Below are 27,294 nucleotides of genomic sequence, written 5' to 3'. Positions count from 1 at the left end.
GCTCCCCCAGTTGCCCCAGATGAACTTATTGACTTCTTTTCTATGAGGATGCAATGAGAGAGACAAACACTAAAGAGCGAATATGGCACAGCAAAAACAGAAAATATGTTTTTGCTAAATATAGCAAAAACTCTCTCTAGGCTGAGAGTTCTGAGTTGGAACTTCTGTTTCACTCCCTGAGAACTGTGTAATCTTTGGTAATTTACTTGCCTGTGTGGTTACTCTCAGGGTTACAATAAGAATTGAGCAGGAATGTGTATAAAGGTTTGGCACGGTGTCTGGCATCCAACATTTGTTCAGTAAATATTAACAAACTCCAAATAATTGACTCTAGTGGAGGCAAGGGCTTACTTTCAAGAATATCCACCATCCTTGTGTAGCTATCTGGGGAATTTTATTTAATAAAGCCACACTTCAGAATGTTGGTTGAACCTAACCGTTGAACCTAAAGTCACCTGTCCATCAGTTAAACACAAACAGTTAAGAAAGCATTCCTCTTGTCAAGTTCAATTTAATACAGTATCACTATGTATACTCCCTAACATCAAACTTGCTAAGAGACTACAACTTAATGATTTCCACCACTAAAACTAAATGATAATTATGCAACATGATACGGGTGTTAATTATCATTACAATGGCTTTAAAAATATATAAATGCTTCCAATTAGCATGTTATATACCTTAAACATCTACAATATTCCATGTTTCAATTAATTAATTAAGAAAGCAAGTCTCTCCCCATAATTGCCTAGATCTCAATTAGTCCCATAGGAAGAAATCAAAGCAAATGCCTAAAGTGACCTTTATATTCTGTATTAATAATTCAGAAACCCAAGGACACGTTAATGGACACACCTGAGGCCCCCTCTTCTGTAAACAGACCACAGTGGCAGAACTTCTGATAAATAAAGGCTCAAAGCCTGCCTGATAGGCTTGAGATTAATGGAGAGAGAGAATTCAGTAACAGCATTTCTAAACACATTCTCTTTAATTTACTGGAACATATGTAAGCACTTCTACACCAAAGGGCAGGAAGGCTGGCATGACACACAGGACGGCTGCATCCGCACTGCTCGATGGGCAGCAGGGAGCACAGAGCGGGGTGCGCAGCGGGAGAGGAAGGGCGTGGGCTGGGCATGTGTCAAGGAATACAGCACTATGAATATGAGTTTGGAGGCAGTTTAGTGGCTACAGTATTGTCTCCTAAAAATTACCAACTGATTTCATTATCAAATTTCAGTGACTTCCCTGGTGGCTCAGACAGCAAAGCGTCTGCATACAATGCGGGAGACCTGGGTTCGATTCCTGGGTCGGGAAGATCTCCTGGAGAAGGAAATAGCAACTCACTCCAGTACTCTTGCCTGGAAAATCCCATGGACAGAGGAGCCTGCTGGGCTACAGTCCATGGGGTTGGGCAAAGAGTCGGACACGACTGAGCGACTTCACTTTATCATCAAAACCAGAACACAACGAACTCAGCTGTTCAACAAATGAACAGCTTAGTCAAGCCAAAATAAATAATCATTGGAATATTCTGAGGCAACACTGATAACCAAGACACATTAAACAAAAAGAAAGGTCATCTTTGACATAAGCACACCAATTAACTGAACTTTTAGTTAATTCACATTTTGATTTCATGGAATAACCAAAGTCAAGATAATCAGACCAGAGGTTGAAAGGGAACTTCGAGGGAAGGCTATACAGATGTCTCCAACCTTTGGCGATCTGAGGTAAGCCTTGCCCTTTTCAATTACAAAATAAACGGGGCTTCAAAACACTAAATACCAATACCAGGCAGATATACATACCTGAAATATATATAAAATATGTATTTGTATATATATTAATGGCATGCTGAAAACCTACCAGGATTTGTAATCGTGAGTAAATCAAGACCCTCCTGCAACTCGAAGGCACCTGAGGGTCTGCACACCATGGGTCTCACACTCCACTGCTCAGTTGCTCAAAAGAGCTAAACCAAGCCCCCCAAGAGTCTCATTCTGCCCACATTTCCTGAGTGCCTGCCACGTGCCAGGCATTTTACCAGGCTCTGGGGAAGAGCTCAGGCTATTTATCACCACAGATCTGGGTTTCTCTTGCTTTTCCACAAATTAGCAGGACACACAATGGCTATATCATTCTTATTATTAACTCCACTTTCCAAAAGCTGTCAACAGTTCAGAGGGATTCACTTTGCAGACCACGTTCTTACAAAGCTAACACACTGTACTTGTACATTTCAAAGACTCAATTATTTGACCAAATATAAACATAATAGTGAATAAATTCACATTCCACAAAAAACAGTGAGGGTGAGAGCTAATTGTTACTTTTTGTTTTTGGTACCTGGGGTTCACTATCATGGCAAAACACTAAAATGAAGCTATTTTTATCCCAGAGCTGCAGGGACATTCACAGGGAACTCCTGGCCCCTAACCTGCTGTCAGTAACAGAAAACAGAAGCAGCTTAAACCTGAAAAGCTTCCCTCTTTTCCCTGAGATTAGTAATATGAAATTAACAATTATCTCTTAAGAATAACAAAAAGGAGACTATGTAATATTAATAATATATGCAACAAATGAGGTGAAACTAAATATTCAAGTAGATGAAAAATATACTTAATGGTCCAAGAAAAGACTAAAATAAAACATGCCAGTTACACAGACACCAGATAATCAGATCAAGATGAGTTAATATGGTAAGTTTTCAATACACATCAATAAGAAACAAATCCAGATGGAGGTCCACTGTTCCATTATTAGAAATAGTTTAAAATATTCCCAACTGAAAATGCAAAGGCCTAAGTCTAATCCCTGATCTATCATGAAATAGACGAGAGAATCTAGGCAAGCCATTTTGCCTTTCATCCGAGAGAGGCTGGACTGGAGAGAACCTAATATTACTGTGACCTACTGTCCTTCCCAGCTTTAAAGTAAGATCTATGAAATGAAAACACCAAGCTACAACATTACCATATTATTGTAATCAGATGGGTCATACGTGCGCTGTTTAAAAATCTTCCAGTGTTTCATAAATTCTTCACTCATCTCATAGATCTGTCCATTTAAAATTGCTCCCTTGGTACCGCCAAATTCAAGCCTTTCCAGCTTTTCAAATTCCAATATGGTGACAAATATATCCTTTGAAAAAACACAGTAAAGATCTTTCCACCCTCTTGAGTAGGAGAAGAACATTTTAAAGATTCAAAGAAAGAAATTTTCCAGCATTCAAAATTGGTGAGTCAATAGATATTTCCGTGATGGAAAATGTTATTATGATTTAAATCAACAAAGTAACTGCCTACCTTTAAAATTATACTCCCATTTTCACATGGACTGAAAATTATTGAGCAGTATAGGTGACATCTAACTTAACCACAGCCAAACATTTAACTGTCTCATTTCACTTCCTTCTGATCCTAAGTCAGATGCCCAGGCATGATCCACCAACACTATGGTGAATGGGCTGTTAAGAAAGCGTGGTGCAAGCTGCCCAGTGTTATGCATTTGGCACTCAGACTTTAAAAGTCATTCAGAAGGACTTCTCTGGTGGTTCAGGGGTTAAGACTCTGTGCACCCAGTGCAGGGGGCATGGGTTCAATCCCTGGTCAGGGAACTAAGATCCCACACACTGCATGGTGCAGCCAAAAATTAAAAGGCATCTGGGCTGCTTAAATGATGAGAATTTTCAAGACATAAAACTGTGATTTTGAATGAAATTTGACAAATCTAACAACAAAAAAGCCCAAACTTGGTAGAAAGAGTTTCATAAAGAAAATAAGGCAGTTCAAAACTTAAAAAAAAAAAAATCGTGGCCAGTTGGCTCCATAGAAACTGGTGTTTAAATGTGTTTACATGTATGCATTCATTCAATGGCTTCCCAGGTGGCGCCAGTGGTAAAGAAGCCTCCTGCCAATGCAGGAGACTAAGTCACCCTGGTTCCATCCCTGGGTCCAGAAGATCCTCTGGAGAATGGCACGGCAACCTGCTCCAATATTCTTGCCTGGAGAATCCATGGACCCTGCAGTCCATACGGTCGAAAAGAGGACCCAACTGAAGTGACTTGGCACACAGCAGTTCATTCAGTGTTTGACATTTTGGTATTTAAAACATGTATACAGAGCACATGTTTTCTCATTCTTTTCACCTATTTTCACGGATAGCTTTAATATTTTAATAGTGAAAGTGAAGTCTCTCAGTTGTGTCCAACTCTTTGCAACCCGTGGACTCTAGCCCACCAAGCTCCTCCGGGAAAGTGAAGTCTCTCAGTCGTGTCCGACACTTTGCGACCCACGGACTCTAGCCCACCAAGCCAAGCTGCTTCATCTTGGTGGGCTAGAGTCCACGGGTCCCAAAGAGTCGGACACGACTGAGAGACTTCACTTTCACTGTTAAAATATTAAAGCTATCCGTGAAAATAGGTGAAAAGAATGAGAAAACATGTGCTCTGTATACATGTTTTAAATACCAAAAAGTCAAACACTGAATGAACTGCTGTGTGCCAAGTCACTTCAGTTGGGTCCTACTCTTTTCGACCGTATGGACTGTCGAGCATATTTATTTATATACTAAAAGTTACCATAATATTTAGATGATCAAATGGGTTTTCAGGTATGGAATCCCAATAAAAACATCAAACATGTAAAAGGGAAAAAGGGATTATTTTATAGCTTCCCAATTTACAACTGTCTTCTAGGAACTTAGTATGTTGTAGGGCAAAGGTCAATTCAATTCAGATCAGTCGCTCAGTTGTGTCTGACTTTGTGACCACATGGACTGCAGCACACCAGGCTTCCCTGTCCATCACCAACTCCCAGAGTTTGCTCAAACTCATATCCATTGAGCTGGTGATGCCATCCAACCGTCTCATTCCGTCATCCCTTTCTCTTCCTGCCTTGAAACTTTCCCAGCATCAGGGGCTTTTCCAATGAGTCAATTCTTTGCATCAGGTGGCCAAAGTATTGGAGTTTCATCTTCAGCATCAGTCCTTCCAATGAATATTGACTTATTTCCTTTAGGATTGACTGGTTTGATCACAAGGGTCACAAAGGTCACTGATACCTAAAGATTAATGAAGTTTTGAAAAAAGAAACCAAAGCTCTGTAACTAAAACTTTTACTGTATCTTGACAGCACTGGCCTTGTAAGCTCCTCATGAAAATCACCAAGGAAGCAAACTTCTCACCTCCTACTCAAATAGAATAAATTATCTGTTCCCTGAATCATATTATAGGGCTTTTGAATTAACGTACAATATAAATCAATTAGAAGCCAGTAAGTAATTACCTCTATTTTCATGAAACGATCAAGAAATTTGTCAAATCTATGAAACACCAGATAAGACTGGAAATCCCATGGTTTCAGTTCCTTATTTCCCATAAAATAGCTTGCCAATCCTCTTCTATAGTTGAAGAAACAATTTTTGAAAGTCTTTAAGATGTTAATGGTCACTTGAACCTTTTCCAAACTGTCTTCAATTTCCCCTTTCAAGAGATCTTCAGGTGAAAGGTAAGCTATTGCCTAGAAATCAAAGAAAGAATGATAAAAAAATATGTTTAATAGTTTTCCTGAAAACATCCGTTTCAATGAAATGTTTTATTTTTCAGTGAGTGAAGTGAAATCAGTCAGTCGTGTCCAACTCTTTGCAACCCCATGGACTGTAGCCTACCAGGCTCCTCAGTCCATAGTATTTTCCAGGCAAGAATACTGGAGAGGGTTGCCATTTCCTTCTCCAGGGATCGAACCTGGTTATCCTGCATTGCAGGCAGACGCTTTACCGTCTGAGCCACCAGGGATTTTCAAATAACAATGTCTAGAATTGGGCCAGCGATGCTGTGAAACAGAAGACACAAATTCTAGAAATTCAGGTAACTAGGTTTTAATGACATACATGTATACATTAAAGAAATCTACAGAAGATGCTGTAATTACTGGAATCAAACATTTAACCATGACTGTTTTTGCTAAGCTTCAAAGATAAAACAATGTGTAATCAGAATTTGCATGGCTATTTGAGCAGCAAATACTCTGTACAATTTTTTTTTTTCATATAAACAAATGTAGCAGCCAGGAGGGAAACCTATGAGATCATGTATTTTAAAAATATGGTCATGTTACCTGGCAGCACAGGGTCACTTGCAAAGGTGAGGAAGAGCTGACAGAGGTGATTATACCACTGGCAATTCTTTTAGGTTAACAAACTTCTCTTCTGGGAGCTCATTACAGGACATAAAATCTAGCTAAGATAAGCAGCTTGAACTGGTTCTCAATAGTTGAAATGCAAAGGTGAGAACGATTAAAGAGAAACCAGCAGATTCATGTAGCAGCTCTCATAGTACCATCATTCAGTTCTTCCCTTTCCCCTGTTTGTTACGAATCTTCACAATTTCCCTGTTTAGGGACCTCAAGAACCTATAAATTCTAATCCTGATGCATCTTCACAGCATATAAATTAAAGGTAAAATTGCATGCCTTTAATTCTACAGTTGTTTAGAAAGCTGTAACAGATCTCAATAGAGAATGTAATAAAAGCCATTAGGTTCAACAGTCAATTGAAGGAATGATTTCTAAATGCAGATGTATTATCCTCCTTCTCCCATAAAATGGCTAGAGTTTTACATGCAGTGGCTACAGTTTTACCAGAAATATAGACTCTGAGACATAAATGTATAAAGTAGTAAGAATATCATTCACTTGGTGTCTAAAAAGCCTACTGACTAATTCCTTCAACTCTGGCTAGATTCCCAATCTATACTCATTTCTCACTCAGGCTGGATGGAAAATTAATCTCTCCCCAAAGGTTGCTAAATTTCACACAGAACAGGGATGAGAACTCCCAGGAATCCCTCAGTAATTTGAGTTTTGTAAGAGTCTTCTCATTGGTATGGATTAGGGATTCCATCAGAGAAGGCAATGGCACCCTGTTCACTCCAGCACTCTTGCCTGGAAAATCCCATGGACGGAGGAGCCTAGTAGGCTGCAGTCCATGGGGTCATTAAGAGTCGGCCACAACTGAGCGACTTCCCTTTCACTTTTTACTTTCATGCACTGGAGAAGGAAATGGCAACACACTCCAGTGTTCTTGCCTGGAGAATCCCAGGGACGGGGGAGTCTGGTGGGCTGCCGTCTATGGGGTCGCACAGAGTTGGACACGACTGAAGCGACGCAGCAGCAGCAGCAGGTCCCATGTCCAAAGCCTTATAAAATAAAAAATGACTAACCAGTTTATTTTATCAATAAGCCAATCAATTAATGAATTTATCAATGATAGCATTTTTAAAATTTTTATTTTACATTGGAGTATTGTTGCTTTACAATGTTGTATTAGTTTGATGCCCGTCTCCCAGCTTTTTCATCTTATTTATGTGATTTTATGGACTCTTGCTTAATTCTACCATCCCTTTTCCAAGCTCAACCTTGCAGACTTAAACTCTTTGTCATCTAGAATCTTGTGAATAAGAATATCCCCGAGAGAGACACTAAGCAAGCTGTAGAACAGAGTGGAGGCCTAGAGTGGTAATGACTCACAGTGAACAGGGAGCAGAGTTTGGTAACCATGGAAGAAAAGCAAGGCACTAAAATAAGACACCATTACTGTGCCATTATCCAAAGTGTGCCATTATCCAAGGTGGTCAGATGATGCCTTTTATATGCCTGGCCTAAATGACTATGTTAACAGCCACTGTTAGAAAACAAGTAAAGAGAAACACATTTGCTTTTAAAGTAACCAAGGATTTCTGACCATGCCGGGAATGCCTAGAAAGATCGGGCAGACAAGGAAAATGAGTGAAGCAGATCAGGAACAACAGCGGGATGGTGGAGACCAAGGTCACCTGGACAGCACGTGGCCCATCTAAAGGTGGGAGCTGAAGCTCTAGCAGCTGACTGTGTCAGTGGGGATGGAAGAACCAACATAGCGAGACCTGACTTTTCAGTGGAGGCTAGAATGCTGGAATTTAAATAAGACCTAATTAATTTAAGCATTAGCAACATTTTTAATAAAAAATTCCAAAATACTATGCAAAATAAAAAGACTGCATTGATCCATTGGCCAAACACAGTCAACAGAATGCCAGCTTATGACTTCTGATAATAAGCTAAGGGTTCAAGGGTTCCAATGTTTCATAAACACAATGAAGTCTATAGATTCACAGAAACAGAGTACGTAAAAACTACGTAAGGAAATTATAAAAGACACATAAAATGTGTAACTACACAAACTGTGCAAAGTACAAAATTAAAAGAACAACATGGTATAATTCTATTCTATACCTACAAATCACAGCAAAATTTTAAAAAATGGTAATGCTAAAAGCTGGTGAATTACAGTAAAACTTGTTACACATAATAATAGCAATGCACTTAACATAAACCTTTTAAAATAATTTGTATATATCAAATATTGTTCAAGAGTCATGAAAAGATCATACTCCTTAATCAATATCAGGAATTTATATTAAGCTGATTATCCAAGTTAAGGAAAAAGGATTTTTGTATAAAGTTGTTGTCTACATATTGTTTAAAATACAAGTGGCTGGAAGCAATCTACATATCCATTAAAAATAAATTAACTTTTCAAGAAGACAGTTTAAAAAATTATATGATAAAATGTATTAATAAGTATAAGTTTTAGAGGAAGGAAAATTCTTTCAATGCTGAATTTGAGAGGGATGGAATTATAGGACTACTTCCATTATTATAAACGTCATACAATATTTTACAGATATCACTGCTGCTGCTGCTGCTAAGTCACTTCAGTCATGTCCAACTCTCTGCAGCCCCAGAGACAGCAGCCTACCAAGCTCCTCTGTTCCTGTGATTCTCCGAGCAAGAACACTGGAGTGGGTTGCCATTTCCTTCTCCAATGCATGAGAGTGAAAAGGGAAAGTGAAGTCGCTCAGTCATGTCCAATTCGTGACCCCATGGACTGTAGCCCACCAGGCTCCTCCGTCCATGGGATTTTTCAGGCAAGAGTACTACAAGTGCAAAATAAATATATAAAATGAACAGATAAAATCCAGATGTCAAAATCTCCTCAAAAGTCACTACACATAATAGGTCCAAGGTTTGTGAAGCCTGGTTTGTACTACCTCACAACATCCATGGGAAGAGGGCTCGGTCAGACCCACCGTGACCAGGCCTGGCTGCCCTAGGTGGGGACAGCGGGAGGTCAGTCACCTGCAGACAAGCGGGTCTCTGACCAGACCAGGGAGCTTGAACAGGTGGCCTGGGTCACGGCCCCATATTTTACAGATATCACTAGTATACCACATATTACATGGTAATTAGAAATAAAAACTTATTTTAAACTATGGAGCGTAACATAATGGGTAAGAGCTCTTTCTTACAAGCTGGATGACCTTGGGCATGCTATTTATCCTTTCTGGACTTTGGGTGTCTTTTTTTTTTAAATATAAGCTGGATCTACTAATAAATAGTACCTATATCATAGTGCCACTAGAAGATTAAATTCATAGATTTTTGTAAAGGGCTTAGAAGAATTCTGGCAAATAAAAGAAACTACACAGTGCACGCTGGGGCTTCCCAGGTGGTACAGGAGTAAAGAATCCACCTGCCAGTGAGAGAGACACAGGAGACACAGGTTTGACTCCTGGGTTGGGAGGATCCCCTGGTGGAGAAAATGGCAACCCATTCCAGTATTCTCGCCTGGGAAATCTCGCGGACAGAGGAGCCTAGTGGGCTACAGTCTGTGGGGTTGCACAAAGTCGCACATGGCTAACTGGCCATGCACATAGACACTGTGCGTTAAAAAGGCGTTAAAAATCAACTGCACAACAAACATCTGGAGGTGGTGATGGGTGTGGCAGAGTTTAGCTCTTCAGAGAACCCAGGTATGAAAGTTTACTCATTGCCCATTTTTGATTCCTTCCATGTTAGGACAGATTTACTACAAAGTCTACTTGGAGAATCTAGGAAATTGGGTCAACTAAACCTTTGGACATAAGCCAGGAATAGTAACTAAGGAACAAGGGAAGCAAGGTTATTTCCTCAGGAGTTTGGCAAACTTTGACCATGGACACTGACCAGGGGCCAGGGATAACAGGTTAACAGGCTTACAGGTAACCAGGGCTCTTTGCAAGCCATCTATAAAAATGAATGACAATCCAATCTTTGAGCTTTCTACACTAACAGGGCTTTGCAGTAAAAGTTTGGATCATTCTCAAAATGAGATGACGATCCTCAAAAGGGGTTTGGGAGCAGCTGTGGTCACAGTTGTTAAAACCGCAGTAGGGATCAAAGCCTTTCACATGAGATATGTCCATTAGGGCCCAGTGCGCTCACTTAACAAAAGGGCAAAACTGAGTTTGCACAACAGAGAAACAGAAATAGAATGAAGCGAGAGGAAACACTAAAATAGAGCAAGGAACTGATCTGTTATCTCCAATCAAAAGCTGAAACTAGTTTGTAAGTCAACAGTGTGGAACTTTTACTGATTTCTATTAAATGTTGCACTGAGCATTTCATTTAGGTTCTCTCCTTTGATCCTTACAACAGCCCATGAACTAGGCACTTACAAGGGCAGAAATTGAGGCTCTAAAAAGTGATTTAACTCCACTGTGTGCTGAGTCATGTCTGACTCTTCTGCGACCCCATGGACTATAGCCTGCCAGGCTCCTCTGTCCCTGGAATTCTCCAGGCAAGAAAACTGGAATGGGTAGCATTCCCTTCTCCTCTAAAATGGTTCAATTAGATTTGAATCTTGGTCTGAGTCCAAAGCACTTTGCATATATTCTGTCTCGTCAGAAGCAGAGAGAACAACACACACACCCACACCTCTACCTCAATCTTATACTCCCCAAACTCTAAACTGCAGGTCAGAAGACCTGTACTTTAATTTGTCCCCCTAAATTCTCAAGGAAATTGAGCAAATGATATCTTTCAAGTTTCAGTTAATTCATCTGAAAAAGTATCAGGGATTGGAATGGAACCCAGTTCCCCAGCCAGTTTCTCCTACAACACCCTTCTCTTGAATGCTTGGGACAGCAAAGTGCTGGGGCCTAGGGCAGCAGAACTCCGAGCTGCTTGCCTTGACTATGAGCAGATTTTCAGGGTTCCCAATTTCCTCCAATTTACCCCACTGTGCAATAAAATTTTTTAATTTTCAATATGAGTCATGAGGTGAGAAGCATTAGACTAGATTGGGGATTTATTTAGGTCAATCATAGTTGTCCACCCTTCCCTGAGCTAGTGATCCAGATCTGTCTAAAATATCCTATTTTCCTGGCCACAGAATTGCTCCAGGAGAGAAAATAAAATGCTTTCAGTTCAGTTCAGTCGCTCAGTCGTGTCCGACTCTTTGTGACCCCGTGGACTGCAGCATGCCAGGATTCCCTGTCCATCATAAAACCCATCGGTCCAGAACTAAAAACAAAGTCAGTCTCTTTCCAGGGAAGTTCTAGTAGCAGAATATCCCTCTAGTGCTACCAAAAGCCACCTTACTTACATGTGATGAGAGGCTAAGAATCAAGTCAATCGAACAGACACGAGCAAAGTGGAGTTTTGAAATTATCATCTGATTCTCCTGGAGAATGCTAATCCTCAAGTCTCTGCACACTGAGACTTTCCAGTTAATGTGAACTTAGGCCCTTCTTTCTGTTCCAGTTTGCCAGTTACAGGTAGAAGTGATGCAACTCTCGTAAGAGGAGGTCTTAGCAACACAAAGGCTAAGCCACACGCACAGATTCTGATTCTCCGGCATCCATTTTACAAAAACCCCTTAGGGGTTCAGACCCCCACCCTGATACAGACCCTGCTATGGGCTGAACTGTGCCATACCCTCTGAACCAGCGCCTGTGTTAGAGGCCTAACCACCAATGTGACTGCCCAGAGACGGAGTCTTTAGCAGGCAGTTCAGGTTCAATGAGGACAGGAGGGTGGACGCGGAGGGTGGACGCCGATCTGACAGGACTGTGGTTTTGTAAGAGGAGGAGGAAGATCTTTCTCTCCACCACATGAGAGCACAGAGAGAAGGCAGCTATCTGCAAGCCAGAAAGAACACTGGCCAGAATACACCAATGCAGGAACCTGGACTGGTCTGCCAGCCTCCAAAACTGTGAGAAAGCAATTTCTGAAAATAAAGCCACACAACCTGTGGAATTCTGTTATAGCAACTCAAGCAGGCTTACACACACACACACAGACACACACACACGCACCCTTAGAGAATCACTAGATGATACGCCCTTCTAGTATCTTTTAGCTCTGAGATTATGAAATACTCTCTGATATTACGGACACAAGAGGAATTACAACTTTCCACTGGATGAGGAAGCAATCTAATTTTTTAAAGTACTTTGTAATGTAAGTAAAGAGTAGAGAAACAATTATAAGCAAGAGATTTTTAAAGATCACCCATGAATCAAAATTTTTTTTAATTCGACTATTTTTTAAATTCAACTACTATTTTTTTTATTCGACTACTATTTTTTGAGGATCATTCTTGCTTCTACCCAGTTCTCTACTTTTCAAAAGTCTTCCCTCAGCCTGCATTTCCATGGAAACCAAAAGGAAAGATACAAAGAAAGTAACTACACACGTGCGCCCTGTATTAGAAGCTACCTTAAATCTCTGAAGAAAAGTAGGGTATTAAACAGAATCCAGTAATACCCTGCCCTATGATTGTATTTAAGTTAATTCTAGTGCTCCTTTGCCATTTAGGATAGAAAATCACCTGGTCTTTGTTACCATAAAAGTCCTCTCTGAAAAAAGAGGGATAAAGTGATCTCTAACTGGATTTATTCATTCCTCATTGATTTAATAAAGCGATAGTTTTGCCCAGTTGTGTTGGACTCTCTGTAACCCCATGGACTATAGCCCGCCAGGCTCCTCTGTCCATGGAATTCTCCAGGCAAGAACACTGGAGTGGGTTGCCATTCCCATCTCCAGGGGATCTTCCCAAGGATCAAATCCGGGTCTCCTGCATTGCAGGCAGATTCTTTACTGCTGAGCCACCAGAGAAACCGCAATAAAACCTACCACATGGCAATAATTCTCACTGACTCTATTTTTTCATGCTACATACCTGGTCAATGAAGAGATTACAAAACTCCTGCAATAAAACTATAACCCGAGCAGGGGTATTATAAAACTTGGAATGAGTCCAGATCAGACAGATGGTATGAAATAACGGGGCAATTAATACACCAGTCTGTGGGAATTCCGTCTCCTGCAGACACTGAATGTGTCTCCTCAGGGGTCTCAGGTAAAGTTCCACATCTTGGGCTTCGAGCAGAGCTGAAAGGAAACCACCATTACTGTGAGGCAGTCTCTTCTATCTAAATTCGCTTCACAAGTTCAAGACAACAATGCAAAACAACATGGTTATACTTAAATGTTGCCTCTTTTTGGATTATTTATCCTACAATTGACACATGACAGGTTAGGAAAAGCTTCACATATTGTCTGGCTGTAAGAATCCTTCAAAAGAGCCCGGCCATATTCACCCTTACAGCACAAGTAAATTGTAAATGAAGACGCATAAGCTTCATCAGCAGAATGCTGATTCCTCCTAGGTACTTGCTACCAGCACAATTTAATCATTTATTGCTTCATTCTTCTATCCTAGGAAAGTAACTTATACAATGACTGAAAAATTTTCTACTACATTATTATTCAAAATATAACTACTGGAATTTTTAAGCATGGGTAATGAAAATATTTTGGACACAGACGGAGGCAACAGCTACAGAATACTGTGAATACACTAAACGCCACGGAACTGCGCTCTTTAAAATTTTACGTGACGTGAATTTTACCCCAAGTTTAAGCATATCATATTGATGTTTGGTAGAAACCAACACAACACTGTAAAGCAATTATCCTTCAATTAAAAATACAGAAAATTTTAAAAATTGTTACGCATGGTAGGAATAAGGTATATTTTTTAAAGCTATATAAAAAAAATTTAAACAGTTAACTATTAACTCATTACTGCTTCATCTAATTCAAATTTTCTCTTAAAACTGGCCCTTTTGATGGCCCTAAAAAGATTTCCTTCAGACTCCATTTTACTCCTGAGGCTACAAATACTTTTACTTAACTGAAAGGCATCTCCTATGAAAGCAGGATACGAAGGAAACTAAATTCTTGTTTTCTTGTGTATCCCCAAATACTCCTGTTAGAGATTAAAAACAAAATAACCTGCTACACTTTTTTTTGGCTGTTGGAATCAGATCTCTACCCACCCAAAGTACTCTACTTGACAAGTAACTCATATATCTGTCCACCTAATAATAAAGACCTGGGAAGAAAGAGAGGGTCCAGGAACCATTTTTATCCCAGATGCACTCATGTTCTGAAATGAGTGTGTTTTCAATATTAATTTCAAAATCAAATAACTCCATGTAATAGGTAAAGTGCCCTTAAAATGTGATAAGTGTATCTAGTGACTTTACAGAGCCTTCAGTAAATCTTTGGGAGGGCCTTCTAACTCTAACTAACAATAGCTTTGGGCCACTTGCTCTACTCAAAGTGTTTTTTCCCCTCAATCTCTAGGCTGTATGCTCATAAGCCTCTAAGGATCCCTGGATTTATTCCTGCAGACCTTGTATCCAAAGAAAATGTTAAATCTTACTAACGGAAAAAAACACAAGCAGCTTCTATTTGTGGAGGGTATACTTACTGTGTGCCTAGTATTTTGTACTTGTTGCTTAGTTGCTGAGTCATGTCAGACTCTTTAGCGGCCCCATGGACTGTAGCCCACCGAGGCTCCTCTGTCCATGGGATTTCCCAGGCAGGAATACTGGATTGCCATATCCTTTCCCAGGAGATCTTCCCAACCCAGGAATTGAACCCATGTCCCCTGAATTTCCCGCATTGGCAGGCGGACACTTTACCACTGAGCCACCAGGGAAGCCTGGTACTTTGTACCTTATATATTAAATCTTCAGTTCAGTGGTTCTCAGCCAGGGGAGGTCTTCCCCACTGAGGGTCATCTCCTGCTGCTGCTGCTAAGTCACTTCAGTCGTGTCCGACTCTGTGCGACCCCATAGACGGCAGCTCACCAGGCTCCCCCGTCCCTGGGATTCTCCAGGCAAGAACCCTGGAGTGGGTTGTCATTTCCTTCTCCAATGCAGGAAAGTGAAAAGTGAAAGTGAAGTCGCTCAGTCGTGTCTGACCCTCAGAGACCCCATGGACTGCAGCCTACCAGGCTCCTCCGTCCATGGGATTTTCCAGGCAAGAGTACTGGAGTGGGGTGCCATTGCCTTCTCCCGGAGGGTTATCTAGCAACGTCGTAAGTTTTTTTGTCATAATGGGCATGGGGGTAGTGGGTAGACTCCAGCAATGCTGCTAAATATGCTGCAATGCATAGGGCGGTTCCCTGCAACAAAGAATTATCCTGCCCAAAGTGTCAGTGGTGACAAGGTTGCAAAACAGTGTTTCAATCTTTGTAACAATTTGCAAAGTTTTAATGTACCAGTTTGGCCAATGGAAACCAGAGACTCAGCAAAAAGATGTACTGAGTGGATCTGCAGCAGAAACTCAGACCTAATTCCCTCTGTTTGAAAAGAGGCCTTAAGACAACAGTTTATGGAGAAAAGTCTAAAGAGTTGGCATAACTTTCTCAAAGTAAATTTTAAGTATTTTCTAACCTTCCATGTATTACACATTAAAAATTAAAAAATAATTTTCTAATGTCAGAAACAAAAACAGGAGTTCCCTGGTGGTCTGGAGGTTAGGACTCTGTGCTTTCACTGCCGGGGGTCTGGGTTCAGTCTCTGGTCTGGGAACTAACATCCCACAAGCTGTGCACATAGCCAAAAAAAAACAAAACAACCAGCTACTGGGCCATGCTATCTTACAATTTTTATCATTTAAAACTTTAGAATCATGGATCATATCCATATTTGCTTACACATGCCTAAAGAAACATGAACATCAAAAAACTATGGCGGGGGTTACTCCTGGTTGAGACTGAAACTGGGTACTGAAAAGATAAGGAGAATTTGCACTTTTATATTTTAAATTATAAATACCATCTTATAATTTCTGGCTTCAAACAATGTGCATGTATTATCTGTTGGAAATTCAACAAACAAACCCTCCTCTCTGTGTGTTAAATCTTCAATGATTATTTTGCATTCTTAGGAGTTAAATAAATGGCGGAACTTAAGCAAATTCCGAGATTCTACTGGGGAATAACTGAACTAATTGCAGCCCAACTGTTGATTAGAAAATCTCCATGCTGGGCATTCAATGACTTCCTGATAAATACCAAAAGCCTTTTCCCTCCACACAAGCACTCTCACTGAAAGTTCACTCGAGATCCTCTTTAGTAAGTACTTCAATGGTTTACTAATAGCTGAAGAATAAATTGTTGATGATTAAGATGGATTTACCATTAGAAGAGTCAAGTGCAACCATTTCAAGAGCATACTAAGGGTAGAAGGAGGCTGAGCAAACAGGCAGGAGTCAGATCAGGAGGGACCACTGATCCACGCCAAGGAACACAAGTCTTACCATTTTTCACAGCCATGAAAATGTTCTTCAATGTTGGAAAATAGCTGCTTTGCTTATTTTTCAGGATCTTAACCATTTTGAGGACAATAGGAGTCTGAAGCTAAATTGAAATATATATATAACCTAGATTAATGACTAAATAAATGCATTCTGCAAAAAATATTTAAATTATATTCCATTAATGCACAATACACACAGTATTTAATACTCAAAGATGTACCTGGTTTCACATTGAAAATAATTTTTAAAATTAACATTTTTTCCTTAAGCTTGTATTTCATTTTACATTTATAGGTCTTTATTTGACTTTTTAAAAAACCTAATTTACATTTTATTATATATGTAAGATAATAAATTTTCATATAAAATCTGTTTCAGAAAAATCTCTAAGAGACAGATGAACAAGTGAATGAATGTCTTAGTTTTTAGAACATTAAATTGAATAACTTCTAAGGCAAACATTAGCAGAGGAATCAGTTCTTCCAAAGTTGCATCTCTCCACTAAGCAAAGCCTACTCCTTTCCCAAATCAATTATATCAACTAGATTAATTAAATCATAAAAATCTTCAACATTTCCCTTGGGAGCTACATTTCCTAAGCCACAAAGTGCTTCCAATTACTTACATGCTGTCAAAATATTTTCAAAAAGGCAAATTCACCTTTAATACCCATTAATTAAATTCACCTTTAATACCCATACTATAGAGAATTTTGCAGTAAGAACTGAGTAAGTCATTCAAAGACAGTGTGTTAAATCTTTAAAGTTATTGGAAATCACTGCTTTGGGGCACCAAATTCAACAAGTGACTTTGCTAATTCAACTGACAAGCAATTTCTAGGGCTCTCTACTTACTTGATCATAAATGCATGATAGGTTCTCTCTTCTCATCGTCCAGAAATCCAGTTCAGTTTGAGGATTTGAGTGAAGACCATTTAGCAAAGGCTGCACTGAATCTTTCTCTACGATTTCTTGGATTTGATGTGACCATTTAATAACCACTGATTCAATTGCATGGAGTACTTTCCTTTCATTTGGCTCCAGTCTGCAAACACTGAAATGATTAATAATATAATACAAAAATGAATCATTTCATCCAACTAAGGAGAGGACTTAGTATTTTAATAACTTTTTTTTAATTTTTAAAATATGCTCTCATTACACTAATATTCCTATACTGCTAACATGGGGGTGTTACGGGGGTGTGATATTAAGTAGGTATATAAGCTCTCCATTTTGACATCTTGTGTAAACTGTATCATTACGTACTTGGTCTCTGAATATTTCTGATCCAGGTCAATGTTTCCTGCAATAGTGGGAATTGGTAGAAGAGTTCTTCTCAACATTTTGCCCCTAAAAATATGCATTTTACTTTTCATGACTTCTATATGATGTTCCATGTCTTGTGAAATAAAGCATGACCAGGATGCATGGTTGTTCTTATTAGAAATAATTGGCACTAAAATCTAGAGAAAGAAAAATATTTTAAGAAGCAGAAAAATTAATTTACAGACAATGTATTCCTTCAAAGATTTTCTTGTTACACAAGATCGGCAACTAAACCACTCAATTTCAATTTCATAAATGTCCTCCTGCGACATCAAATCTACAAACAGATGACAAAGTCAGTGACCCATTTAGACTTAATCAATTAGACAAATTCTTTCAAAGTGGAAGTACTATACTGCTTGTTCATTCATTTACATATTTATCAAACATTTATGGAGGCTCCCAGTAACTCAGACCCTGTATGAAATAAGCAAAATCATGTCAAGTAAGTAAACTGCTTTCTTAATGCAAATTGAACACATTGGCAGGTGTACTAATGGAAAAAATCTTCTTCAATCACATGGAGGCAAAAGCAAATTCATCTTGTCCAGCTCTGAGGGACATCCTAGTGGATTAAATTTTGATAGAAAGATATTTATTAAATCATATGAACCTTTTTTGGAACTCCTTCCACCATTAAGTTGGGAATATCAATGAAACTATATGTGTGGGAAACCTCCAAAATTATTTTTTGTGTTCCCAAAGCCCAGCATTATGTTAAGTAATTATAGTCTGTTGAGTTAGTGAAGTTAGTCTCTTCTTGCTTCCTCACTCTCTTCCAATATGTACTAATTGTAAACATTTTTTTCCTGACACAATCTGTCTAGACTTTCAGCATTAACCATAAAATTTCCATTAGCTAAAATGCTTAGAAAACAGCCTACCTTTTAAAAGTTGATTTTGAGAACTACAAACAAACTGAAAATTCATTTCATTTTCCAGTGGCGATAAAACAAATATTTCCAAATTGTATTATATTTTCCTGCTTTGTACCCACTACTTCTTGAGCTAGGAGATTAGTAAGAAATAGTATGTCTTTCAGTGACAACAATCTAAATGTCCATCCACAGATGAATGGATAAAGAAGATATGTATATACAATGGAATACTACTCAGCCATAAGAAAGAGTGAAATAAAGCCACTTGCAACATGAATGGACCTAGAGATTATCATACCGAGTGAATTAAGTCAGAAAGACAAATGCCATATAGTGTTACTTATATGTGGAATCCAAAATATAAGGCACATGAACTTATGTATGAAACAGAAATAGACTCCCAGGCAGAGAACAGGCTTGTGGTTGCCAAGGGCTGGGGAGGAAGGTACTGGGAGGGCTGGGGAGGAAGGTACTGGGAGGTGGAGATCAGCAGATGTCAACTATTCCTTAAACAATGCATAAGCAATCAAGTCCTACTGTTCAGCACAGGGAACTACACTCAATATCCTGAGATAAACCATAATGGGAAAGAATATATATATCTGAATCTTGCTCTCTCTATATATCTGAATATATATATATCTGAATTTGCTCTATAGCAGAAACTAATACAACACTATAAATCAACTATACTTCAATAAAAACAAACAAAAAAACTAGCTTGTCGAGCTCTGTGGGTCAGAACTGCCATGAGAGGCACATTTTCCTGTCATGTGGAAAACACAGGAAAAACACCCATCTCTGACTGGGAGGGGGATTAGGGAAGACTCACCAGGAAAGTTGATACTTGGTTTAAACCTTAAAGATGAACAAGTAGGGCAGCTAGAAGCCTGAACACTGATGCAAAATCACTGAAGGCTAAAGGACTACATTGCTTCTGAGAAAGTTCCAGTCTGGCCTGCCTGAAACTGGAGCCAGCACCCCTAAGGAGAGGAGCTCTGAGGAAAGCACAGGGGGAGGTTCATGAAGAGCTTTGGAAACGAGACTGAAGACTTAGGCTTGCTGGGCTGCCCATGCACTGACCCACTGAACAACTGCTTTCTAGATTAAATTCCTAGTAACAACAGCTTTTTCTAAAAGTCAGGGATAGGGATAATTCTGGTTCTTCAACATTGCCAGTTTACTGGATACTGCTTCAAACTTTCACTTTATTTACTGTTCTGTGACAAGACCAACTTCTTTCAAAATTAAGTATTTGTGTCATAAGCGATAGATAAAACTGTTATGCAGTTCTGAGCCACATGCTTGGTAGAGCAGTTAAGCAGAGGGCTAGAGTATCTCCATGAACATCATTTCAAACAAGTTGACCTGGGATGTGCTCTGTAGTGAAAATAAACCTCGTTAGCAACAAACATATACAAAGGTTCAATTAATCTTCGGTTTTGTTTTTAGCTGGAAGTTTTTTGTCTAGGTTTTATGCTTTATAAGAAAAATCCCCAAACTTTCTCTGAACCAAAATAATTTGGACATGTTTACTAGTGGATATATAATTACAGGTAAAAAAGTCTCTGCTAGCATTCTCAATGGCACACCACTCCAGTACCGTTGCCTGGAAAATCCCATGGACGGAGAGGCCTGGCAGGCTGCAGTCCATGGGGTAGTGAAGAGTCGGACACGACTGAACGACTTCACTTTCACTTTTCCTTTTCATGCACTGGAGAAGGAAATGGCAACCCACTCCAGTGTTTTTGCCTGGAGAATCTCACGGACGGGGGAGCCTGGTGGGCTGCTGTCTCTGGGGTCGCACAGAGTCGGACACAGCTGAAGTGACTTAGCCACATTCACTTTATCCTGTTTGGAAACTTGGCATCTTCCTTTTAACAACAGTTCTTAAATCAGCAGAGACTATTATCTGGTCAACAATTTCAAAATACAGGAGTCTAGGTCTCTGCTAGACTTCTTAAATTGAAATATATAGGAATGTGGTCCAGATACTGATTGCAAGAACCAAATCATACTTTCATTCTGGCTTTAGAAACATTTACAGTTATTGTTTCTTTCAAGATATGGGTCAACATAATACTTAAATAACTGCATGACATTTTTAATACTTTTGCTAAATTATATAATATAGTCAAAATAACAGCATATAGGAACACATGATAATATTGAACAGTAGATCAGGAGTAAAATTTTGCACACGTTAAATCTGAGATGTCTATTACACAGCAAGTGTCAAGTCCAGAAGGGCAGTGGAAGTCCAAGCTTAAAGTTCAGGAGAAAGATCAGAGCTGGGAAGAGAAATTTGGGAAAGCCTAGCATATCAACATAAATTACTGTTCATCAGTGTATATCTGTGTCAAACTTCAAAGACTATACAACACTGAATATAAATGAGAGTATATTAGGTCATTAAATGAGAAAAAAATAAATATGAAGTCATAAATGACTTTTTCTCTTCTGTTCAAACACCTGGTCCATCCCTTTATTTTACTCCAGTATAAGAACCACAACACTGGAAAATTCCCTCAACACTTTTCAACCCAATCACTATTTCAGTAACATAGTCCCTCTTCGGTCCTTGATTGAGTTACGGATTCACCAATCCTTGCATTAAATGTTTTTCTTCTTAATGTACCAGAAAGTACCCAGAAAGATAGTAGTTAATTAGTTTGGAATGCAAGTCACAAATGGCCCATTTGATTTCAAACTTTTAAATGAAATCTGTCCTAATAAAAACCTTCAGAGAATGCACATAACCATTATCATCTTTCAATAAATACATGGATGCAGGTTTGACAACTGGCTTTGGTGGCAACCACCTGGATGAACAAGTTGCAGGGTGTCAGTTTTCTAATCAGCCTCTCCAGCTTTATTCCTCACCCCCCTCCAGCTCTTCTTCCCCGATCTAACTCTAGTAATGTACTTTGTTTTTAAAAATGCAATCGGCATTTCCTCACCTCTCCACACCTAGGTACTGCTCCTTGTCCTTTAACAAACAATTTACCAAATAATTTACAATGATTTACCTTCAATAAATAATTTACCATGCAACTGTGGATGCTTTGAGAGTCAAAACAAACAGTAAGAATTAGCAGATGTCATCCCATCTGTAACAGAGGAGACTAGATCCAACTCGGGCAAATCAAGACCTGTAACCTATTCGAGCTGAGACTTCCTACCTTCCCTGACAACTCTGTAAGATGTCACAGCATCCTGCTGAAACCACAATGCCCACCACGCTATATCCTTGTTGTTCAGCTGTCTGCCTCCCTAGTCAGACCGCATGCTTTCTGAGGACAGAAATGTCATCACTAACTGCCAGGTATGTCCTGTCAGTGGTACCAAGTAGGTATTAAAAAAGTATTGACTAAAGGAACAAATTCCAAGTGAAAAGCCCAAAGGGACACTTGGGAAATTGTATGGTAATAGGCCCACAGTTGTCATAAATGTCAAAAAAATTCAAATGGAGATATCAGAAGTCATACACCAAATGCTTTTCCTCTATAAAAATATCATGAGACTCTGTTGTTTTGTTCCTTAGAAGAGGATATCTTTAGCCCTTATTTAACTTTCATTCATTTAACAAGTACTTACTTAACTGTTACTATGTGTCAGGCAGAATCTTGGGGGTTCGGGACTCATCGCTGGTGGCTCAACTGGTAAAGAACCTGCCTGCCAATTACAGGAGATGCAAGAGTCGTGGGTTCAGTTCCTGGGTTGGGAAGATCCCCTAGAGAAAGAAATGGCAACCCACTCCAGTATTCTTGCCTGGGGAACAGGAGCCTGGCAGGCTATGGCCCATGGGCTCGCAGAGAGTCGGATATGACTGAGTACGCAAGCACACAGTGAGGAAAGATTAAGAGCTGGGATGAGGGTAAGGCAAGTAAGGCGCTCACCATGGAACAAAACAGAAGAGGACACAAAAGAACCCCACAAACAGCAGCAGCTTGATGTGTTGTTTAGTCACCAAGTTGTGTCCGAATCTTTGCAACCTCATGGACAATAGCCTACCAGGCTCCTCTTTTTCATGGGGTTTTCCAGGCAAGAATACTGGAGAGGGTTGCCATTTCCTTCTCCAGGGGATCTTCCCAACCCAGGGACAGAACCTGAGTCTTCTGCATTCCAGGTGGATTCTCCACCCCTGAGTTACCAGGAAAGCTCAACAACTCAGTAAGATGAATTATATTTTAAAATATTTTTTAAATAAAAATTAACCCAAAACTGATGAACAAAAGAGACATTTTTTTAATAAAGATGAGTGTTACTGACATTTTAGCTTAGGCTCCAATATGACTTGGCATGGCACTGTTAGTGATCCTATTTTTAAAGTGATTTATTTGCATTAATTTTTATTTTTAAAAATATTGCCTTAGGGAATTCCCTGGTAGTCAGTGGTTAAGACTCCATGCTTTCACCGCTAGCACCTGAGTTCAATCCCTGCTCAGGGAACTAAGATCTTATAAGTCTTGTGGTACAGGCAAAGAAAAAAACAAAACACAAAAAAACTGTCTTAAACTATTATTCATCTTGATTAATGAGTTGTTTTTGGTTCTCATCTCCCTGGAAGTTCTCCTCTTGAGCTGGGTGCCTCACTTGCCTGACCCTAGGTCCGGGCCCTTCAAAGATCCCTGTTTACCAGGAGGGTGGCTTCACAGACAAGAGATATTTGAGCAAAAAGACTTCAAAGACATGAATGGGTTGGCTGAGTGGATTCTGGGGAAGATGAGGAAACAAGAGCAAAGGCCCCAGGGCAGCAGTGTGCCTGAAATAATTAAGGAACCACCACAAGGAAGCCAGGAGTTAGCAACTGAAATAAGTTGAGAGGTCACAGGGAGGTCAGACCACAGAGAATATGGACTCTGACCAGGCCTTAGGGCCTCTTCATTCCGAATTTAAGTCTTGTCCACAAAGAAACCCAAGGGACAAATGTGATGTCATCAATTTTTTCGTCTCAATGCTCATATCCTCAAGCATATTTAAATAAATTAGAATCTTCCAAAACCAGCTACACGCATGAGCTTCTGAATGTTTTATGTCTTCTATAGATATACTCATGGACAGTTTACTCTTTCACTTGAACTTCTCAGAGGGCTATGCAGAGAAAGGTCAGAGAAACCGGATAGGGTTTTATATCTTTTGTCACAGACGGTAGAGAAAGCATTCCAACAAGGAGTGTAACTTTGCACTTCTAAGTCCAGTTGATGGCAGCCTGGATTCCCATGACCAAAGGTTATTTACACTCCATGAGAAACCCTTTCATCAGATTCAGTTCAGTGAAAATCTCCTGGACACCTGTGACATAACAAAAACTGTCTCAAGTGCTTAAGATAGAAAACTCTCTTCCTAGTGTCTTCTGGAAATCAACTAACACTACAGAAACTCAACAGAGCGAAACCATGGTAGAACTGAAGTTGGGGGAGAGAAGCCCTAGCTAATCCAGAGACGGCAAGAAAATACTTTTCAAGAAGAAGAGCCTCAGGAAGTAGAAGAGGTGTGAAAGACGGAGGCTGACCAATCTTCAGTAAGAAATACGTACGTTGGCAATTACTTCTACATTAAATATCGGTCTTGGCAAGACTGTTTTGAGGACTTGGACCTAGTTTAGTGATACTAACCCAGTTTCCCCCCAATTTGGTGTGCATTAGAGTCACCTGGACCTCCCGGGAAGCTCAGAATGCAGGAAACCTGGGTTGGATTCCTCAGTCGGGAAGATCCCCTGGAGAAGGGAATGACAACCTACTCCAGTATTCTTGCCTGGAGAATTCCATGGACAAAGGAGCCTTTCATGGTCCATGGGGGGTCGAAAAGAGTCAAACACGACTGAGTGACTAACACAACCCCACAGAGACACAGAATCACTTGAGAATCTTTAACCACTACTGCAGCCTGGCTTCCACCCCAATGATTGGTATTATGTGTCACCTGGGCAGAGTTACATTAGCTCCCCAGGCGATGCTAATCTTCAGCAAACAACTTCAGTTGAAAACAACTGCTCTGGTTCTTCCAAATTCAGTCATTTTGTATCTTATTCCTCAAAGCTGGTTTGTGAACAAACAGCATCAGCTCCACTACAGACCTACTACATCAGTTTGCCTTTACCAAAATCCCTAAGTGGTCTTAGGAACATGAGAATGCCAGTAACATGGGTTTGGAGAGTAGTTCTCTGATTGAAGGGGAGAGAAAAGGAATTTTAAGGCACTAATTCCTAATACTTTGTGTCTGTTATCTTTTTCCATTATCTCACAGGAGTGCACTTAGAAACAAACAGGAATCTTAAAAACTGATAACACACTTTCAAAGTGTGTATATCTATCTTTACTCTAAACAGGAAGTTTAATACTGTAGCTAAGTGCAGAAGCCTATTCCAGTTGCTTTTTAATTTCCTTCCATTATTTAGAAAGAAAGAGGTATAGGATGATCCTACAAATTACCACCTGTTGAATGTCAGGGTCAGCTCATTTCAGGAACAATCTAAATGCTATCATTTTCCATCCACCTGGCTAATGAGATGACGAGCTGCTACATTCTTTTTAATAGCCAGTTATCCTGAATTAATTTCAAGTGTCATGAAGATAAATATTAAAATATTAAGGATAGACCAGTACCTCGTCTAGGAAAGCAGTTACGTGTCCAAGAGATGAGGCAGGTAACTCTCCAAATAAAACTATCTGAGAGAAGTCATTTACTCCAATGTTTTCAGTAGTCTTCTTGGCAATATAAACAAGTTTATGTTTTACATCTCTCGGAATCTGAAACAAGAGCAACATAATTAAGTCCACAATGTAACTTCCATGTTAACAAGCAAGATGTACTATATCTAACTTGTAACTGGATTACAAGCATGAGAAACAAAATCTGGCATCCTGCCCACCTTTATAAATAAGATTGTTCCACTGCTCCTCTGCAACGTGTATACAGTTTTCTTTGTTCTTTTCTAAAGCTAATTTCACAGTATTATTGGTGTGAAATATCACCTTTCAGAAGATTATATACCATAAAGTCTCATAATTAAAAACAAATACAGGGAGAAATTAGTAATGTTTCCATCTCAGCAAAGGTTATTCTTTTGTATAACCTTTTCCTGTTAGAAATAAGCCCAACTGAGATAAAGACCAAGAGGTTACATTTGATTATTATCCTCAAAGCAAAAAAACAGATGTTTAAACAAGATACTCTAGCATTTTCATGACTACCAAGTCATTTCTTCAGATGATATGACTACCCTAACACTAAAGTGTTCTCTTTGCCTACTCTGACAAACTTTAAAAACTAGAAGAGTAGCAAAAGAAACAAAATTCGGAACTTGTCAAACTCCAGTTATTTTTTCATCTGTGGGATCCCCGCCATTATAATCGACCACATCTCGCGATGATGGTACCACTTTACAACGTAACAGCAAAGCATCTCAAGACTATAAATCTTGCTCCAAAGTCTAGAAGTACAAATGCTGTATTCGTAGAAGTACAAATACTGAACTCGTTAAGGTTCAAGTGTACTAGAAGTCAAATTGAAAAAGGAAAAAGAAACACTGTTCTGAGCGCAGAGTGCCGGCAATCCTTTTTTTTTTTTTTAAAAAAAAAAAACTAAGTATCAGTATTATTCCCTGGGATGAAGTGTGGTTGACAGGCAGCCGGAGCCATGACAAGCTTTTTGGGCTCTGCCAAACACATGTGGCTCCAGAGTGACCCAAGAACAATTTAAAGTAAAGTAATCTGGCACAGAGAATTCACCTTGCGCCTAACAACCAGGCAGCTAAAGAACGCGCGGCTTTTGCAAGCTCAAAGGCTGACCTTCTAGAAAACTAACCAACAGCCGCTCAACAGCAGAGTGGAAGCACCTGGGGGATTCTGTGGACTCCGGGGGCAGGCACGTGATAGAAGTTATTTATTTATTTTAAAAAGCCCTAATACCTGTCCCGAAGGAACCCAAGGAGGCGCGACTGGCCAGTCCCGCCCGGGTGTCCTTAGGCTGGACGCGAGGTGTGGCCGGGTCCCCTCACCCCTTACCTGGTGGGACGCCTCGAGCTGCCCCTCAGTGGCGACGCTGAACAAAAGGCAGCAGGCTGGGCTGGGGCTCTCCAGAAACTCCCCCAGAACCTGCCGGTTGTCTTCACTCTCCAAATGCCGGCTCCATTTCTCTTCCGGGAGGCCCAGAAACTGCTCCAGGCGGCCGCCGACGAAGCGCACCCGCGCGTCCCGGGCAAAACTCCGCGCTCTCCTGGCCGCCGCCACCTCCTCGTCTTCGTCTTCCTCCTCCAATTCCACCAGGCCCGCCGCCTCCGGGCCGGCGCCCGGGGTGAGGCGAAGAGTCGGGGCTTCTCGAGCTGCCACCTGGGCTGCCATCCGGCACGTCCGAGTAGGCGCGAGACCGGCCGGCTCCTCCTGCGCGTCCCTCCCCAGCCCGGGGTAGGCTAGGCCACCTCCACACGCGCGCCCCGGGAGGCGCCCACCTCCTCCCGCGATCACTGCGAGCGCAGCCGCTCGTCCCACACCTGCTCCCACCCGGCCTCCCGCGTCTGCTCTAGGAGCTACGGCGCAGCGGGACGGAGTTCCCGAGGGTCTTTAGCAGCGCGTCCCGTTTCCAGGGGAACGGCGTCCCCGC

At 40.3% G+C, this 27,294-nt stretch overlaps 1 protein-coding gene across 1 annotated transcript in view; it reads right to left on the bottom strand.

The window, feature by feature from the left end:
- The window catches only part of DNAH11 (dynein axonemal heavy chain 11), a 360,125-nt gene extending 333,090 nt beyond the window's left edge, over positions 1 to 27,035 (bottom strand). The window contains exons 1-8 of the mRNA XM_040260639.1: positions 26,700 to 27,035; positions 25,299 to 25,442; positions 17,753 to 17,949; positions 17,339 to 17,537; positions 16,485 to 16,584; positions 13,048 to 13,259; positions 5,292 to 5,525; positions 2,980 to 3,147 (exon numbers count right to left, since the gene is read on the bottom strand). Of these exons, the coding sequence (XP_040116573.1) occupies positions 2,980 to 3,147; positions 5,292 to 5,525; positions 13,048 to 13,259; positions 16,485 to 16,584; positions 17,339 to 17,537; positions 17,753 to 17,949; positions 25,299 to 25,442; positions 26,700 to 27,035 (1,590 nt within the window). The remainder of the gene's footprint in view (positions 1 to 2,979; positions 3,148 to 5,291; positions 5,526 to 13,047; positions 13,260 to 16,484; positions 16,585 to 17,338; positions 17,538 to 17,752; positions 17,950 to 25,298; positions 25,443 to 26,699) is intronic.
- Positions 27,036 to 27,294: the final 259 nt, after the last annotated feature.

The sequence above is a fragment of the Oryx dammah genome, unplaced genomic scaffold (genome assembly GCF_014754425.2).
Source record: "Oryx dammah isolate SB20612 unplaced genomic scaffold, SCBI_Odam_1.1 HiC_scaffold_18, whole genome shotgun sequence".
Classification (NCBI taxonomy): domain Eukaryota; kingdom Metazoa; phylum Chordata; class Mammalia; order Artiodactyla; family Bovidae; genus Oryx; species Oryx dammah.
The sequence above is the reverse complement of the archived record's forward strand: the minus strand, read 5'-3'. Positions and strand labels throughout refer to the sequence as shown.